The 19383-nt window shown below is 40.4% G+C and overlaps 1 protein-coding gene across 1 annotated transcript in view; it reads right to left on the reverse strand.

The window, feature by feature from the left end:
* Positions 1 to 2807: 2807 nt before the first annotated feature.
* Positions 2808 to 19383, reverse strand: part of stk3 (serine/threonine kinase 3 (STE20 homolog, yeast)) — a 30184-nt gene continuing 13608 nt past the window's right edge. Inside the window, exons 10-12 of the mRNA XM_042310114.1 lie at positions 17259 to 17460; positions 15527 to 15711; positions 2808 to 4897 (exon numbers count right to left, since the gene is read on the reverse strand). Coding sequence (XP_042166048.1) covers positions 4739 to 4897; positions 15527 to 15711; positions 17259 to 17460 — 546 coding nt within the window. The 3' untranslated portion in view covers positions 2808 to 4738. The remainder of the gene's footprint in view (positions 4898 to 15526; positions 15712 to 17258; positions 17461 to 19383) is intronic.

Raw genomic sequence — 19383 nt, forward strand, 5'->3', positions numbered from 1 at the left:
AATTGGTCATAAGTGCCGAGAAGAGATGTTTTACTACAACTCTTATGGGTAAAAATAGAGTCCCACCTAGTGGACAAATATTTAGGTGACCTCATGAGCTGTCCTAATAGTTAAGCATTACCAGCAGGTGTGTTGATTATAGTATAGAAAAATACTGCGAGTCAATGGCTCCTGGGCCAAAGACTGGCAATTGCTTTGTCGTTGTTAAAATGTTTCTATATGATCAACTCATAAATAATCTAGACCTACATGTAACATCTTGCGCTTTTGACAAGGATTTCAAGAGGCCTCTTTCTTCATATGCGAAATACTGACAACCACCAGGCTAAAAAATAAACACGTTTCTCTTTCAATTATTTTAATACCTCCTTGTTATTTCAGGTTCCATTTGGAGCACAGCACGCTGTTGAAGATGTCTAAATTGGGCATGACTATAAATTGAGCAATTGAAGGCATCTATGGTTTATGGTAACTTTGATTGAGTTGATGAAAATGATAGACCTTTCAAATGTTGTATGCAACATTATCGGCACTGACTTGATGCTCACTGACTTGATGCAAAATATGTACTGTAGTAAACAGCTGTCTCAGAAAATCAAGCAGAACAGGAGAATCAACTAGCAGACATTCCAATGAACAGGGTTCATGGTTCACATAAAAGCACATCACCTCCATTAGGTTCAGAGCTACACTGAACAAAAAAATAAAAACGCAACAATTTCAAAAAGTTTACTGAGTTAGTTCATATAAGGAAATCATTTGAAATTAATAAATTAGGCCCTAATCTATGGATTTCACATGACTGGGAATATAAATCTGCATCTGTTGGTCACAGGTACCTTAAAAAAAACAAAAAGATTGGTTTCTGATCCATGCCATGTTGGTCACGGATGCATTTTTTTTTTAAAGGTATTGGCGTGGATCAGAAAACCAGTCAGTATCTGGTGTGACCACTATTTGCCTTGTGCATCGCAACATCTCCTTCACATAGAGTTGATCAGGCTGTTGATTATGGCCTGTGGAATGTTGTCCCACTCCTCTTCAATGGCTGGGCGAAGTTGCTGGATATTGGCAGGAACTGGAACATGCTGTCATACATGTAGATCCAGAGCATCCCAAACATGCTCAATGGGTGACATGTTAGGTGAGTATGCAGACAACGGAAGAACTAGAACATTTTCAGCTTCCAGGAATTGTGTACAGATCCTTGCGACATGGGGCAGTGCATTATCATGCTGAAACATGATTCAGCATGATTCTCTGCCTCCAACCCTATTACAGGAGTCACTGGCTTACTGGTGCTCTTCCATGCAGTCCCTAGGAGGGGTGCGTCACTTGAGTGGGTTGAGTCATTGACGTGATCTTCCTGTCTGGGTTGGCGCCCCCCCTTGGGTTGTGCCGTGGATCTTTGTGGGCTATACTTGGCCTTGTCTCAGGATGGTAAGTTGGTGGTTGAAGATATCCCTCTAGTGGTGTGGGGGCTGTGCTTTGGTAAAGTGGGTGGGGTTATATCCTGCCTGTTTGGCCCTGTCCGGGGATATAGTCGGATGGGGCCACAGTCTCCCGACCCCTCCTGTCTCAGCCTCCAGTATTTATGCTGCAGTAGTTTGTGTCAGGGGGCTAGGGTCAGGGTTTGTTATATCTGGAGTATTTCTCCCGTCTTATCCGGTGTCCTGTGTGAATTTAAGTATGCTCTCTAATTCTCTCTCAGAGGACCTACCTGAGCCCTAGGACCATGCCTCAGGACTACCTGGCATGATGACTCCTTGCTGTCACCAGTCCACATGGCCATGCTGCTGCTTCAGTTTCAACTGTTCTGGATGCGACTATGGAACCCTGACCTGTTCACCGGATGTGCTACCTGTCCCAGACCTGCTGTTTTCAACTCTCTAGAGACAGCACGAGCAGTAGAGATACTGAATGATCAGCTATGAAAAGCCAACTGACATTTACTCATGAGGTGCTGACCTGTTGCGCCCTCGACATCCACTGTGATTATTATTATTTGACCCTGCTGGTCATCTATGAACATTTGAACATCTTGGCCATGTTCTGTTATAACCTCCACAGCCAGAAGAGGACGGGCCACCCCTCATAGCCTGGTTCCTCTCTAGGTTTTATCCTAGGTTTTGGCCTTTCTAGGGAGTTTTTCCTAGCCACCGTGCTTCTACACCTGCATTGCTTGCTGTTTGGGGTTTTAGGCTGAGTTTCTGTACAGCTGATGTAAGGGCTATATAAATAAATTTGATGATTTGATGAGGTGATGGCGGTGGATGAATGGCATGACAATGGGCCTCAGGATCTCGTCACGGTATCTCTGTGCCTTCAAATTGCCATCGATAAAATGCAATTGTGATCGTTGTCCATAGCTTATGCCTGCCCACAACATACCCCACAACCACCACTCTGTTCACAACGTTGACATCAGTAAACTGCTCGCCCACACGATGCAGTACTGACAATTTATCCCCCAAAAATGACGAAGGTGGCTTACGGTAGAGAAATTAACAATACACTCTCTGGCAACAGCTCTGGTAGACATTCCTGCAGTCTGCTTGCCAATTGCAAGTGCTCTCAAAACTTGAGACATCTGTGGCATTGTGTTGTGACAAAACAGCACATTTTAGTGGCAAAAAAATTCCCAGCACAAGGTGCACCTGTGTGATGATCATGCTGTTTAATCATCTTCTTGATATTCCACACCTGTCAGGTGGATGGATTATCTTGGCAAAGAGAAGTGCTCACTAACAGGGATGTAAACACATTTGTGCATAACATTTTAGAGAAATAAGATTTTTGTGCGTATAGAAAATTTCTGGGATTTTTTATTTCAACTCTTCAACCAAAACTTTACATGTTGTGTTTATATTTTTGTTCAATTTAGTTCCTATTGGGAGAAAACAGTCTGTCCATTCAGGTCACATCACCTCCATTAGGTTTCAGATCTAGTTCCTAGAAAAGGAGTCTGTCCACTCAGATCATGTGAATTCATTGCTCTTTCGTTCTCATTAAGACAGTCTTTGGTCGTGGACAAAGCGCCACAGCTTTCCGTAACTGGGTTATATAGAGTATTACATCCTGATAATATCAAACAAACACCACGGGGTTCCCATCGATCCCCTCTACCGCCCCCCCGGCTGGCTGCCTCTACCATAGTGGAGTGTTCCAACAGCTATTTCCCTGGAGCATTGCGGTAAGACTATTTTACTTTCCATTTCATCCACCAACTAGCTGTAAAAACTATATTTTTTGCTATTAAAAATATATATTCACAGCAATTTAGATGGTACAATGATTCCCAACTATATGTTCTCACATAAACAGGAATTGAGGAAAGAGTGTAGAACTGTGGTAACCAGGAAAGTGTGTAGAACTGTGGTAACCAGGAAAGAGCGTAGAACTGTGGTAACCAGGAAAGAGCGTAGAACTGTGGTAACCAGGAAAGAGTGTAGAACTGTGGTAACCAGGAAAGAGCGTAGAACTGTGGTAACCAGGAAAGAGCGTAGAACTGTGGTAACCAGGAAAGAGCGTAGAACTGTGGTAACCAGGAAAGAGCGTAGAACTGTGGTAACCAGGAAAGAGCGTAGAACTGTGGTAACCAGGAAAGAGCGTAGAACTGTGGTAACCAGGAAAGAGTGATTGGGCGCTTTACCCAGTCTGCCATTGTTGGTCGTGCTTGAGGAGATGACCACGCCTCTTAGTAATGCCGATGGGAGAGGGGGAGGGTGCAGTTTTCCCATCTTGACAACAGAAGCCAGTCTGGCTGTTGATGTCAATCAAACATTTTGTTGGTTGTGTAAAACACTATCATTCCACTATTACTGCAGATATATTCTGGACATTTTCTGAAATTACAATGCAGAAAGTCTACAAGTAACTTTAATATTATTTTCCATTACTGCTGGTAATTTCCCCAAGAGCCTGATAACAGTATACATTGCTAGGAGAAACCCAGCTAGTATTTATCAGTCAAAGGACGCTTTAAAAAGGGGAGAAACATCTTTAGGAAAATTATACTTTGGGATGTGAGGCTACCTACAGGTTCATAATTAACAGAGAGATGAGAGGCTATCTACAGGTTCATCATTAACAGAGATGTGAGGCTACCTACAGGTTCATCATTAACAGAGATGTGAGGCTACCTACAGGTTCATCATTAACAGAGATGTGAGGCTACCTACAGGTTCATCATTAACAGAGATGTGAGGCTACCTACAGGTTCATCATTAACAGAGATGTGAGGCTACCTACAGGTTCATCATTAACAGAGATGTGAGGCTACCTACAGGTTCATAATTAACAGAGATGTGAGGCTACCTACAGGTTCATAATTAACAGAGATGTGAGGCTACCTACAGGTTCATCATTAACAGATGGGGAGGCTAATAGTTGTTACATTAGTCCAGAACAATGGGAAAATAGTGTGGACTGGAGTCATCCTGACTACTGGGGTGGTGATGAGAAAATTGACATTTAGGAGCACAGGTTGAATTAAATTCCAGAGAGCTGTCAGGTCTCTCCTCTCCCTTGGTCAGGTCTTAAAAGAAAGCACCATGCCTTCTATAAGGTCCTCAGCAGTTCTGCTGCCAGAGTGCTGATCTAGCATCAGTTCTGCCTTTTAGATCATAAGGAATAAGATTACATGGAAAGTGGACCTTAGCCTAGATCAGCACTCTGGAATGTGAGACACTGTATGAACACGGGCCCAGGTCAGAATGTGTTCCTCAGGTCAGGCTCTTCAGAAGTTCTGCTGTCTGCGTTTCTTGGCGTCCATTGCATCGAGGATGGGTTGTCTCTTGGCGGTGTAGCGCTGGCGCAGCTCCTCGATCTCTCTCTCCATCATGGGGTCCAGAGCCGTCAGACGCAGCTGCAGCTCCTCAAAGTCAAGGTTCTTCAGCTGCTTAGACAGAGAACACACACACACACACACACACACACACACAGAGGGAGAAGCAACTTTAGAACACGGCAAAGCCTAAACCACTGTGTCAAGAGAGGAAGTAAAGACCAAGGGACGGAAAGAGATGCGGTCACATGACTATTACATGACTACTGATCCCAGAGATGCTATTAAATTACTATAGGGATTCTAGATGTAATTCAACAGACGGTTCTACAGTCTTGGCCAAAAGTTTTGAGAATTACACAAATATTAATTTTCAAAGTCTGCAGCCTCAGTTTGTATGATGGCAGTTTGCATATACTCCAAAATGTTATGAAGAGTGATCAGATGAATTGCAATTAATTGCAAAGTCCCTCTTTGCCATGCAAATGAACTGAATCCCCAAAAAACATATGTAGTTCTATATGTAGTTCTATAGGTAGTTCCATGGATGGTTCTACATGTAGTTCCATGGCTGGTTCTATATGTAGTTCCATGGCTGGTTCATAGAACTACGTATAGAACCATCCATAGAACTACATATAGAACCACCCATAGAACTACGTATCGAACCAACCATAGAACTACGTATAGAACCATCCACAGAACTACGTATAGAACCATCCATAATCAAATCAAATTTATTTATATAGCCCTTCGTACATCAGCTGATATCTCAAAGTGCTGTACAGAAACCCAGCCTAAAACCCCAAACAGCAAGCAATGCAGGTGTAGAAGCACGCACCATAGAACTACATATAGAACCATCCATAGAACTACATATAGAACCATCCATAGAACTACATATAGAACCATCCATAGAACTACATATAGAACCATCCATAGAACTACGTATAGAACCATCCATAGAACTACGTATAGAACCATCCATAGAACTACATATAGAACCACCCATAGAACTACGTATCGAACCAACCATAGAACTACGTATAGAACCATCCATAGAACTACGTATAGAACCATCCATAGAACTACGTATAGAACCATCCATAGAACTACATATAGAACCATCCATAGAACTACGTATAGAACCATCCATAGAACTACGTATAGAACCATCCATAGAACTACGTATAGAACCACCCATAGAACTACGTATAGAACCACCCATGGAACTACGTATAGAACCACCCATGGAACTACGTATAGAACCACCCATAGAACTACGTATAGAACCACCCATAGAACTACGTATCGAACCAACCATAGAACTACGTATAGAACCATCCATAGAACTACGTATAGAACCATCCATAGAACTACATATAGAACTACATATAGAACCACCCATAGAACTACATATAGAACCACCCATAGAACTACATATAGAACCACCCATAGAGCTACATATAGAAACACCCATAGAGCTACATATATACGACCACATATAGAACCATCCATGGAACCACATATAGAACCATCCATAGAACTACATATAGAACTACGTATAGAACCATCCATAGAACTATGTATAGAACTACGTATAGAACCATCCATAGAACTACATATAGAACTACGTATAGAACCATCCATAGAACTACGTATAGAACCATCCATAGAACTACGTATAGAACCATCCATAGAACTACGTATAGAACCATCCATAGAACTACGTATAGAACCATCCATAGAACTACGTATAGAACCATCCATAGAACTACGTATAGAACTACATATAGAACCACCCATAGAACTACATATAGAACCACCCATAGAACCACCCATAGAACTACATATAGAACCACCCATAGAACTACATATAGAACCACCCATAGAACTACATATAGAACTACATATAGAACCACCCATAGAACTACATATAGAACCACCCATAGAACTACATATAGAACCATCCATAGAACTACATATAGAAACACCCATAGAGCTACATATACGACCACATATAGAACCATCCATGGAACCACATATAGAACTACATATAGAACCATCCATAGAACTACGTATAGAACTACATATAGAACCATCCATGGAACTACATATAGAACCATCCATGGAACTACATATAGAACCATCCATGGAACTACATATAGAACCATCCATAGAACTACATATAGAACCATCCATAGAACTACATATAGAACCATCCATAGAACTACATATAGAACCATCCATAGAACTACATATAGAACCATCCATAGAACTACATATAGAACCAGCCATAGAACTACATATAGAACCATCCATGGAACTACATATAGAACCAGCCATGGAACTACATATAGAACCAGCCATGGAACTACATGTAGAACCATCCATGGAACTACCTATAGAACCATCCATGGAACTACATATAGAACCATCCATGGAACTACATATAGAACCATCCATGGAACTACATATAGAACCACCTATAGAACTACGTATAGAACCACATATAGAACCATCCATAGAACTCCATATAGAACCATCCATAGAACTCCATATAGAACCATCCATAGAACTACATATAGAACCATCCATGGAACTACATATAGAACCATCCATGGAACTACATATAGAACCATCCATGGAACTACATATAGAACCATCCATGGAACTACATATAGAACCATCCATGGAACTACATATAGAACCATCCATAGAACTACATATAGAACCATCCATGGAACTACATATAGAACCACCTATAGAACTACGTATAGAACCATCCATAGAACTCCGTATAGAACCATCCATAGAACTCCATATAGAACCATCCATAGAACTACATATAGAACCATCCATGGAACTACATATAGAACCATCCGTGGAACTACATATAGAACCATCCGTGGAACTACATATAGAACCATCCGTGGAACTACATATAGAACCATCCGTGGAACTACATATAGAACCATCCGTGGAACTACATATAGAACCATCCGTGGAACTACATATAGAACCATCCGTGGAACTACATATAGAACCATCCGTGGAACTACATATAGAACCATCCGTGGAACTACATATAGAACCATCCGTGGAACTACATATAGAACCATCCGTGGAACTACATATAGAACCATCCGTGGAACTACATATAGAACCATCCGTAGAACTACATATAGAACCATCCGTAGAACTACATATAGAACCATCCGTAGAACTACATATAGAACCATCCGTAGAACTACATATAGAACCAGCCGTAGAACTACATATAGAACCAGCCGTAGAACGACATATAGAACCAGCCGTAGAACGACATATAGAACTAGCCATAGAACTACATATAGAACTACATATAGAACCATCCATGGAACTACATATAGAACCATCCATGGAACTACATATAGAACCATCCATGGAACTACATATAGAACCATCCATGGAACTACATATAGAACCACCCATGGAACTACATATAGAACCATCCATGGAACTACATATAGAACCATCCATGGAACTACATATAGAACCATCCATATAACTACATATAGAACCATCCATATAACTACATATAGAACCATCCATAGAACTACATATAGAACCATCCATAGAACTACATATAGAACCATCCATGGAACTACATATAGAACCATCCATGGAACTACATATAGAACCATCCATGGAACTACATATAGAACCATCCATGGAACTACATATAGAACCATCCATGGAACTACATATAGAACCACCCATAGAACTACATATAGAACCATCCATAGAACTACATATAGAACCATCCATAGAACTACATATAGAACCATCCATAGAACTACATATAGAACCATCCATAGAACTACATATAGAACCATCCATAGAACTACATATAGAACCATCCATAGAACTACATATAGAACCACCCATAGAACTACATATAGAACCATCCATAGAACTACATATAGAACCATCCATAGAACTACATATAGAACCACCCATAGAACTACGTATAGAACCATCCATAGAACTACATATAGAACCATCCGTGGAACTACATATAGAACCATCCGTGGAACTACATATAGAACCATCCGTGGAACTACATATAGAACCATCCGTGGAACTACATATAGAACCATCCGTGGAACTACATATAGAACCATCCGTGGAACTACATATAGAACCATCCGTGGAACTACATATAGAACCATCCGTGGAACTACATATAGAACCATCCGTAGAACTACATATAGAACCATCCGTAGAACTACATATAGAACCATCCGTGGAACTACATATAGAACCATCCGTAGAACTACATATAGAACCATCCATAGAACTACATATAGAACCAGCCATAGAACTACATATAGAACCAGCCATAGAACTACATTTTGAACCAGCCATAGAACGACATATAGAACCAGCCATAGAACTACATATAGAACTAGCCATAGAACTACATATAGAACTACATATAGAACCATCCATGGAACTACATATAGAACCATCTATGGAACTACATATAGAACCATCCATGGAACTACATATAGAACCATCCATGGAACTACATATAGAACCATCCATAGAACTTCATATAGAACCATCCATGGAACTACATATAGAACCATATAACTACATCCATATAACTACATATAGAACCATCCATAGAACTACATATAGAACCATCCATAGAACTACATATAGAACCATCCATAGAACTACATATAGAACCATCCATAGAACTACATATAGAACCATCCATAGAACTACATATAGAACCATCCATGGAACTACATATAGAACCATCCATGGAACTACATATAGAACCATCCATGGAACTACATATAGAACCATCCATGGAACTACAATAGAACCATCCATGGAACTACATATAGAACCATCCATGGAACTACATATAGAACCATCCATGGAACTACATATAGAACCATCCATGGAACTACATATAGAACCATCCATAGAACTACATTTAGAACCATCCATAGAACTACATATAGAACCATCCATAGAACTACATATAGAACCATCCATAGAACTACATATAGAACCATCCATAGAACTACATATAGAACCATCCATAGAACTACATATAGAACCATCCATAGAACTACATATAGAACCATCCATAGAACTACATATAGAACCATCCGTGGAACTACATATAGAACCATCCGTGGAACTACCATCCGTGGAACTACATATAGAACCATCCGTGGAACTACATATAGAACCATCCGTGGAACTACATATAGAACCATCCGTGGAACTACATATAGAACCATCCGTGGAACTACATATAGAACCACATATAGAACCATATAGAACCATCCGTGGAACTACATATAGAACCATCCGTGGAACTACATATAGAACCATCCGTGGAACTACATATAGAACCATCCGTGGAACTACATATAGAACCATCCGTGGAACTACATATAGAACCATCCGTGGAACTACATATAGAACCATCCGTGGAACTACATATAGAACCATCCGTGGAACTACATATAGAACCATCCGTGGAACTACATATAGAACCATCCGTAGAACTACATATAGAACCATCCATAGAACTACATATAGAACCAGCCATAGAACTACATATAGAACCAGCCATAGAACTACATTTTGAACCAGCCATAGAACGACATATAGAACCAGCCATAGAACTACATATAGAACTAGCCATAGAACTACATATAGAACTACATATAGAACCATCCATGGAACTACATATAGAACCATCTATGGAACTACATATAGAACCATCCATGGAACTACATATAGAACCATCCATGGAACTACATATAGAACCACCCATGGAACTACATATAGAACCATCCATAGAACTACATATAGAACCATCCATAGAACTACATATAGAACCATCCATAGAACTACATATAGAACCATCCATAGAACTACATATAGAACCATCCATAGAACTACATATAGAACCATCCATAGAACTACATATAGAACCATCCATAGACCATCCATAGAACTACATATAGAACCATCCATGGAACTACATATAGAACCATCCATGGAACTACATATAGAACCATCCATAGAACTACATATAGAACCATCCATGGAACTACGTATAGAACCATCCATAGAACTACATATAGAACCATCCATAGAACTACATATAGAACCATCCATAGAACTACATATAGAACCATCCATGGAACTACATATAGAACCATCCATGGAACTACATATAGAACCATCCATGGAACTACATATAGAACCATCCATAGAACTACATATAGAACCATCCATAGAACTTCATATAGAACCATCCATAGAACTACATATAGAACCATCCATAGAACTACATATAGAACCATCCATAGAACTATATATAGAACTACATATAGAACCATCCTTAGAACTACATATAGAACTACATATAGAACCATCCATAGAACTACATATAGAACCATCCATAGAACTACATATAGAACCATCCATAGAACTACATATAGAACCAGCCATAGAACTACATATAGAACCAGCCATAGAACTACATTTTGAACCAGCCATAGAACGACATATAGAACCAGCCATAGAACTACATATAGAACTACATATAGAACTACATATAGAACCATCCATGGAACTACATATAGAACCATCCATGGAACTACATATAGAACCATCCATGGAACTACATATAGAACCATCCATGGTTCCATGGATGGTTCTATATGTAGTTCTATGGATGGTTCTATATGGACTTCTATGGATGGTTCTATATGAGGTTCTATGGATGGTTCTATATGTGGTTCTATACGTAGTTCTATAGGTGGTTCTATATGTAGTTCCATGGATGGTTCTATATGTAGTTCTATGGATGGTTCTATATGTAGTTCCATGGATGGTTCTATATGTAGTTCCATGGATGGTTCTATATGTAGTTCCATGGATGGTTCTATATGTAGTTCTATGGATGGTTCTATACGTAGTTCTATGGATGGTTCTATATGTAGTTCTATGGATGGTTCTATACGTAGTTCTATGGATGGTTCTATATGTAGTTCTATGGATGGTTCTATATGTAGTTCTATGGATGGTTCTATATGTAGTTCCATGGATGGTTCTATATGTAGTTCCATGGATGGTTCTATATGTAGTTCCATGGATGGTTCTATATGTAGTTCTATACGTAGTTCTATGGATGGTTCTATATGTAGTTCTATATGTGGTTCCATGGATGGTTCTATATGTGGTCGTATATGTAGCTCTATGGGTGTTTCTATATGTAGTTCTATGGATGGTTCTATATGTAGTTCTATGGATGGGTCTATATGTATTTCCATGGATGGTTCTATATGTAGTTCTATAGGTGGTTCTATACGTAGTTCTATAGGTGGTTCTATATGTAGTTCCATGGATGGTTCTATATGTAGTTCCATGGATGGTTCTATATGTAGTTCCATGGATGGTTCTATATGTAGTTCCATGGATGGTTCTATAAGTAGTTCTATACGTAGTTCTATGGATGGTTCTATATGTAGTTCTATATGTGGTTCCATGGATGGTTCTATATGTGGTCGTATATGTAGCTCTATGGGTGTTTCTATATGTAGTTCTATGGATGGTTCTATATGTAGTTCTATGGATGGTTCTATACGTAGTTCTATGGATGGTTCTATAGGTAGTTCTATGGATGGTTCTATACGTAGTTCTATGGATGGTTCTATACGTAGTTCTATGGATGGTTCTATACATAGTTCTATGGATGGTTCTATACGTAGTTCTATGGATGGTTCTATATAGTTCTATGGTTGGTTCGATACGTTCTATGGGTGGTTCTATATGTAGTTCTATGGATGGTTCTATATGTAGTTCTATGGGTGGTTCTATATGTAGTTCTATGGATGGTTCTATATGTAGTTCTATGGATGGTTCTATATGTAGTTCTATGGATGGTTCTATATGTAGTTCTATGGTGCGTGCTTCTACACCTGCATTGCTTGCTGTTTGGGGTTTTAGGCTGGGTTTCTGTACAGCACTTTGAGATATCAGCTGATGTACGAAGGGCTATATAAATAAATTTGATTTGATTATGGATGGTTCTATACGTAGTTCTATGGATGGTTCTATATGTAGTTCTATGGATGGTTCTATATGTAGTTCTATGGTTGGTTCTATATGTAGTTCTATGGGTGGTTCTATATGTAGTTCTATGGATGGTTCTATATGTAGTTCTATGGATGGTTCTATATGTAGTTCTATGGTGCGTGCTTCTACACCTGCATTGCTTGCTGTTTGGGGTTTTAGGCTGGGTTTCTGTACAGCACTTTGAGATATCAGCTGATGTACGAAGGGCTATATAAATAAATTTTATTTGATTATGGATGGTTCTATACGTAGTTCTATGGATGGTTCTATATGTAGTTCTATGGATGGTTCTATACGTAGTTCTATGGATGGTTCTATACGTGTTCTATATGTAGTTCTATGGATGGTTCTATATGTGTTCGTATATGTAGCTCTATGGGTGTTTCATGTAGTTCTATGGATGGTTCTATATGTAGCTCTATGGGTGTTTCTATATGTAGTTCTATGGATGGTTCTATATGTAGCTCTATGGGTGGTTCTATATGTAGCTCTATGGATGGTTCTATATGTAGCTCTATGGATGGTTCTATATGTAGCTCTATGGATGGTTCTATTTGTAGTTCTATGGATGGGTCTATATGTATTTCCATGGATGGTTCTATATGTAGTTCTATGGATGGTTCTATAGGTGGTTCTATACGTAGTTCTATAGGTGGTTCTATATGTAGTTCCATGGATGGTTCTATATGTAGTTCCATGGATGGTTCTATATGTAGTTCCATGGATGGTTCTATATGTAGTTCCATGGATGGTTCTATATGTAGTTCCATGGATGGTTCTATATGTAGTTCTATACGTAGTTCTATGGATGGTTCTATATGTAGTTCTATATGTGGTTCCATGGATGGTTCTATATGTGGTCGTATATGTAGCTCTATGGGTGTTTCTATATGTAGTTCTATGGATGGTTCTATTTGTAGTTCTATGGATGGGTCTATGTATTTCCATGGATGGTTCTATAGGTGGTTCTATACGTAGTTCTATAGGTGGTTCTATATGTAGTTCCATGGATGGTTCTATATGTAGTTCTATGGATGGTTCTATATGTAGTTCTATGGATGGTTCTATATGTAGTTCCATGGATGGTTCTATATGTAGTTCCATGGATGGTTCTACATGTAGTTCTATACGTAGTTCTATGGATGGTTCTATATGTAGTTCTATATGTGGTTCCATGGATGGTTCTATATGTGGTCGTATATGTAGCTCTATGGGTGTTTCTATATGTAGTTCTATGGATGGTTCTATATGTAGTTCTATGGATGGTTCTATACGTAGTTCTATGGATGGTTCTATACGTAGTTCTATGGATGGTTCTATACGTAGTTCTATGGATGGTTCTATACGTAGTTCTATGGATGGTTCTATACGTAGTTCTATGGATGGTTCTATACGTAGTTCTATGGATGGTTCTATACGTAGTTCTATGGTTGGTTCGATACGTAGTTCTATGGGTGGTTCTATATGTAGTTCTATGGATGGTTCTATACGTAGTTCTATGGGTGGTTCTATATGTAGTTCTATGGATGGTTCTATATGTAGTTCTATGGATGGTTCTATATGTAGTTCTATGGATGGTTCTATATGTAGTTCTATGGTGCGTGCTTCTACACCTGCATTGCTTGCTGTTTGGGGTTTTAGGCTGGGTTTCTGTACAGCACTTTGAGATATCAGCTGATGTACGAAGGGCTATATAAATAAATTTGATTTGATTATGGATGGTTCTATACGTAGTTCTATGGATGGTTCTATACGTAGTTCTATGGATGGTTCTATACGTAGTTCTATGGTTGGTTCGATACGTAGTTCTATGGGTGGTTCTATATGTAGTTCTATGGGTGGTTCTATATGTAGTTCTATGGATGGTTCTATATGTAGTTCTATGGATGGTTCTATATGTAGTTCTATGGATGGTTCTATATGTAGTTCTATGGTGCGTGCTTCTACACCTGCATTGCTTGCTGTTTGGGGTTTTAGGCTGGGTTTCTGTACAGCACTTTGAGATATCAGCTGATGTACGAAGGGCTATATAAATAAATTTTATTTGATTATGGATGGTTCTATACGTAGTTCTATGGATGGTTCTATATGTAGTTCTATGGATGGTTCTATACGTAGTTCTATGGATGGTTCTATACGTAGTTCTATATGTAGTTCTATGGATGGTTCTATATGTGGTCGTATATGTAGCTCTATGGGTGTTTCTATATGTAGTTCTATGGATGGTTCTATATGTAGCTCTATGGGTGGTTCTATATGTAGCTCTATGGATGGTTCTATATGTAGCTCTATGGGTGGTTCTATATGTAGCTCTATGGATGGTTCTATATGTAGCTCTATGGATGGTTCTATATGTAGCTCTATGGGTGGTTCTATATGTAGTTCTATGGATGTTCTATATGTAGTTCTATGGGTGGTTCTATATGTAGTTCTATGGGTGGTTCTATATGTAGTTCTATGGATGGTTCTATATGTAGTTCTATGGGTGGTTCTATATGTAGTTCTATGGGTGGTTCTATATGTAGTTCTATGGATGGTTCTATATGTTGTTCCATGGAAGGGTGATGAGGGGTAACTCACAAAGTCAAAGTCTCCGTCCTGAGGAACCTTCCAGTTGTCAGGGAAGACGTTCTTAGCCTGGCTGATGTGATAGCCTGGTTCCTGCTGCCGGTTATGGTTATAGCTCTCCTGTTGGACCTTAGAGTCCTGCTTGTCAAAGTAGTCCATGAAGGAGGGTCTCAGGGCCTGCTGGGAGGTGGGGTGTCCTGGGCAGAGAAGAAACATCATCTACTTTACTATATAAAGTATTCACACCCCATGACTTATTCCAAATGTTGTTACCGCCTGAATTCCAAAAGGAATACATTGATTTCCCCCACCCACCTACACAAAGTTATTGAAAATGAAAAACAGTCATATTTCGTGTACATAAGTATTCACACCCCCTAGTCAATACTTTGTAGAAGCGCCTTTGATTGAACTCAAAGCTGTAATCTCCACCAATCAAATGTAAAAAAGGGCTTTATAAATCAGCTGGGAAACACTCCCTAGAACGACAGTTCTTGGGTGTGTGAATTTTTTCAGATTTTTTCTCTCCTATTCCTTGCCCATTTCCTCTTTCCACATATTTTCAATGGGATTCAAGTCTGGGTTTTGGCTGGGCCAAGTCATTCCCATGTTGCTTTGGCTGTATGCTTGGGATCACTGTCCTGTTGGAATGTTCATCTTTGCCTGGGCTTCGGTCGTTTGCATTCTGAATGCTGAAAAGCATTCCCATAGCATGATGCTTCAACCACCATGCTTCATGGTAAGAATGGTGTTAGACAGGTGATGAGCTGTGCCTGGTTTGCTCCAGACATCGTGCTTTGCATTCAGGCCAAAGAGTTCAATTTTTGTCTCATCAGACCACAGAAACTTTTGCGCCGTCTTTCACCTGACTTGATGCAAACTCCTGGCGTGCGGTCATGTGACATTTTCCCAGGAGTGGCCTGGCCACTGTCCCATAAAGACCAGATGGGTGAAGCGCTGTAGCGACAGTTGTCCTTCTGGCAGGCAGAGTACTCTGGAGGCTGGGCCCCAGGGCAGAGTACTAGAGGCTGGGCCCCAGGGCAGAGTACTGGAGGCTGGGCCCCAGGGCAGAGTACTGGAGGCTGGGCCCCAGGGCAGAGTACTGGAGGCTGGGCCCCCAGGGCAGAGTACTGGAGGCTGGGCCCCAGGGCAGAGTACTGGAGGCTGGGCCCCAGGGCAGAGTACTGGAGGCTGGGCCCCAGGGCAGAGTACTGGAGGCTGGGCCCCAGGGCAGAGTACTGGAGGCTCGGCCCCAGGGCAGAGTACTGGAGGCTCGGCCCCAGGGCAGAGTACTGGAGGCTCGGCCCCAGGGCAGAGTACTGGAGGCTCGGCCCCAGGGCAGAGTCCGGGTAGTTTTATATTGTCTCCACTTCCCAGTGATTGAGCCCACTGCGCTCTTTTAATTGTGTTGAAAGTTTCCATCTCGGAGATCTAGACAGTTCCTTGGAATGTCAACTGTGGGACCTTATATAGACAGGTGTGTGCCTTTACAAATCATGTCCAATCAATTGAATTTACCACAGGTGGACTCCAATCAAGTTGTAGAAACAACTCAAGGATGATCAATGGAAACAGGATGCACCTGAGCTCAATTTACAGTCTCATAGCAAAAGGTCTGAATACTTATGTACATTAGATAAGTTTACCTGTTGAAGTCTGTCCATGAACAGCTCATTATAATCAATTAAATGATCACAATATGTTAGTGACAGCCTACGGTACTATCCTGACAAGCTCTACTCACTCCTCATTGAGCCTTCATCGTTGTCCTCCTCCTCCTCATCACTGTTGATGACCATGGTTCCCAGGTCTGCCTCTAACATGGTACTGCCGTGCTCGATCATGGTCTGAGCTCCGTCACTCATGGTGCTGGTAGCTCTCATGGTGCCAGCCCCCTCTGACCCAGACTTCACCATGGTGTGGGAGTCCACTTCCACCTCCTCTTCCTGGACACAGAGAGAGAGGATGGTCAGGTCAATCAAACTATCGTATAAAGCTCTTTTTAGCAGTTGGACAGTAAGGTTACTGACTTCATTCATACAGGGCCTTCAGAAAGTATTCACACCCCTCAACCTTTTTCCACATTTTGTTGTGTAACAGACAGAATTTAAAATGGATTAAATTGAGATTTTGTTTCATTGGGCTACACACTGTACCCGGTAATGTCAAAGTGGAATTGTGTTTTTAGAAAATGTTCCTAATTAATAAAAAATGAAAAGCTGAAAGGTCTTGAGTCAACAAGTATTCAACCTCTTTGTTATAGCAAAATAAGTTCAGGAGTAAACATTTGCTGAACAAGTCACATCAGTCTGTGTGCAATAATAGTGTTTAACTTGATTTTTGAATGACCTCATCTCTGTACCCCAGACATACAATTATCTGTAAGCTCCCTCAGTCAAGCAGTGAATTTCAAACACAGATTAAACCACAAAGACCAGGGAGGTTTTACAATGTCTCACAAAGGGCACCTATTGGTAGATGGGTACAATTTAAAAACAGACATTGAATATCCCTTCGAACATGGTGAAGTTATTAATTACACTTTGGATGGTGTATCAATACACCCAGTCACTACAAAGATACAGGCATCCTTTCTTAACTCAGTTACCGGAGAAGAAGGAAACCGCTCAGGGATTTCACCATGAGGTCAATGGTGACTTTAAAACAGTTACAGAGTTTAATGGCTGTGACAGGAGACAACTGAGGATGGATCAACAACATTGTAGTTACTCCACAATATGAACCTAAATGACAGAGTGAAAATAAGGAAACCTGTACAGAATAAAAATATTCCAAAACATGCATCTTGTTTGCAACAAGGCACTAAAGTAATACTGCAATTCCCTTTGTCAGATTTGCCCCAAACATCACTGAGTACCACTCCCATATTTTCAAGCATGGTGGTGGCTGCATCATGGCAAGACTTGAGAATAGTTGTCTAGCAATGGTCAATAACCAACTTAACAGCATTTGAATAATTTTTTAAACAATCAATCCAGGTGTGGACCGCTCTTTGAGACTTGCCCCAAAAGATTCACAGCTGTATTCACTGCCAAAGGTGTTTCTACAAAGTTGACTTCAGTGGTGTGAATACTTAGTGCATTGACTTTTCACATTACAGTCTTATTCTAAAATGGATTCGATAGATTTTTTCCCTCATCAATACCCCATAATGACAAAGCAAAAACAACATGATGCTGCCACACCATGCTTCACTGTAGGGATGGTATTGGTCAGGTGATGAGCGGTGCCTGGTTTCCTCCTGACGTGACGCGTGGCATTCAGGCCAAAGAGTTCAATCTTGGTTTCATCAGACCAGAGAATCTTGTTTCTCAAGGTCAGAATCATTCAGGTACCTTTTAGTGATGAGTGAATTCTGTCTGGCCACTCTACCATAAAGACCTGGTTGGTGGAGTGTTGCAGAGATGGTTGTCCTTCTGGAAGGTTCTCCCATCTCCACAGAGGAACTCTAGAGCTCAGTCAGAGTGACCATCGGGTTCTTGTTCACCTCCCTGACCAAGGCCCTTCTGGCCAAACTGAGCAATCGGGGGAATTCTAGGAAGAGAACATATTTTATTTAAGAATGATGGAGGCCACTTTGTTCATGGGAAGTTGTTGGTACCCTTCCCCAGATCTGTGCCTCGACATAATACTGTTTAGGAGCTCTACGGACAATTCCTTTGACCTCATGGATTGGTTGTTGCTCCGACAGGCACAACTGTGGGACCTTATATAGACAGGTGTGTGCCTTTCCAAATCATGTCCAATCAATTGAATTTACCACAGGTGGACTCTAATCAAGTTGTAGAAACAGCTCAAGGATAATCAATGGAAGCAGGATGCACCTGAGCTCAATTTGGAGCTTTTTT

Source organism: Oncorhynchus tshawytscha, linkage group LG31 (genome assembly GCF_018296145.1).
Source record: "Oncorhynchus tshawytscha isolate Ot180627B linkage group LG31, Otsh_v2.0, whole genome shotgun sequence".
Lineage (NCBI taxonomy): Eukaryota > Metazoa > Chordata > Actinopteri > Salmoniformes > Salmonidae > Oncorhynchus > Oncorhynchus tshawytscha.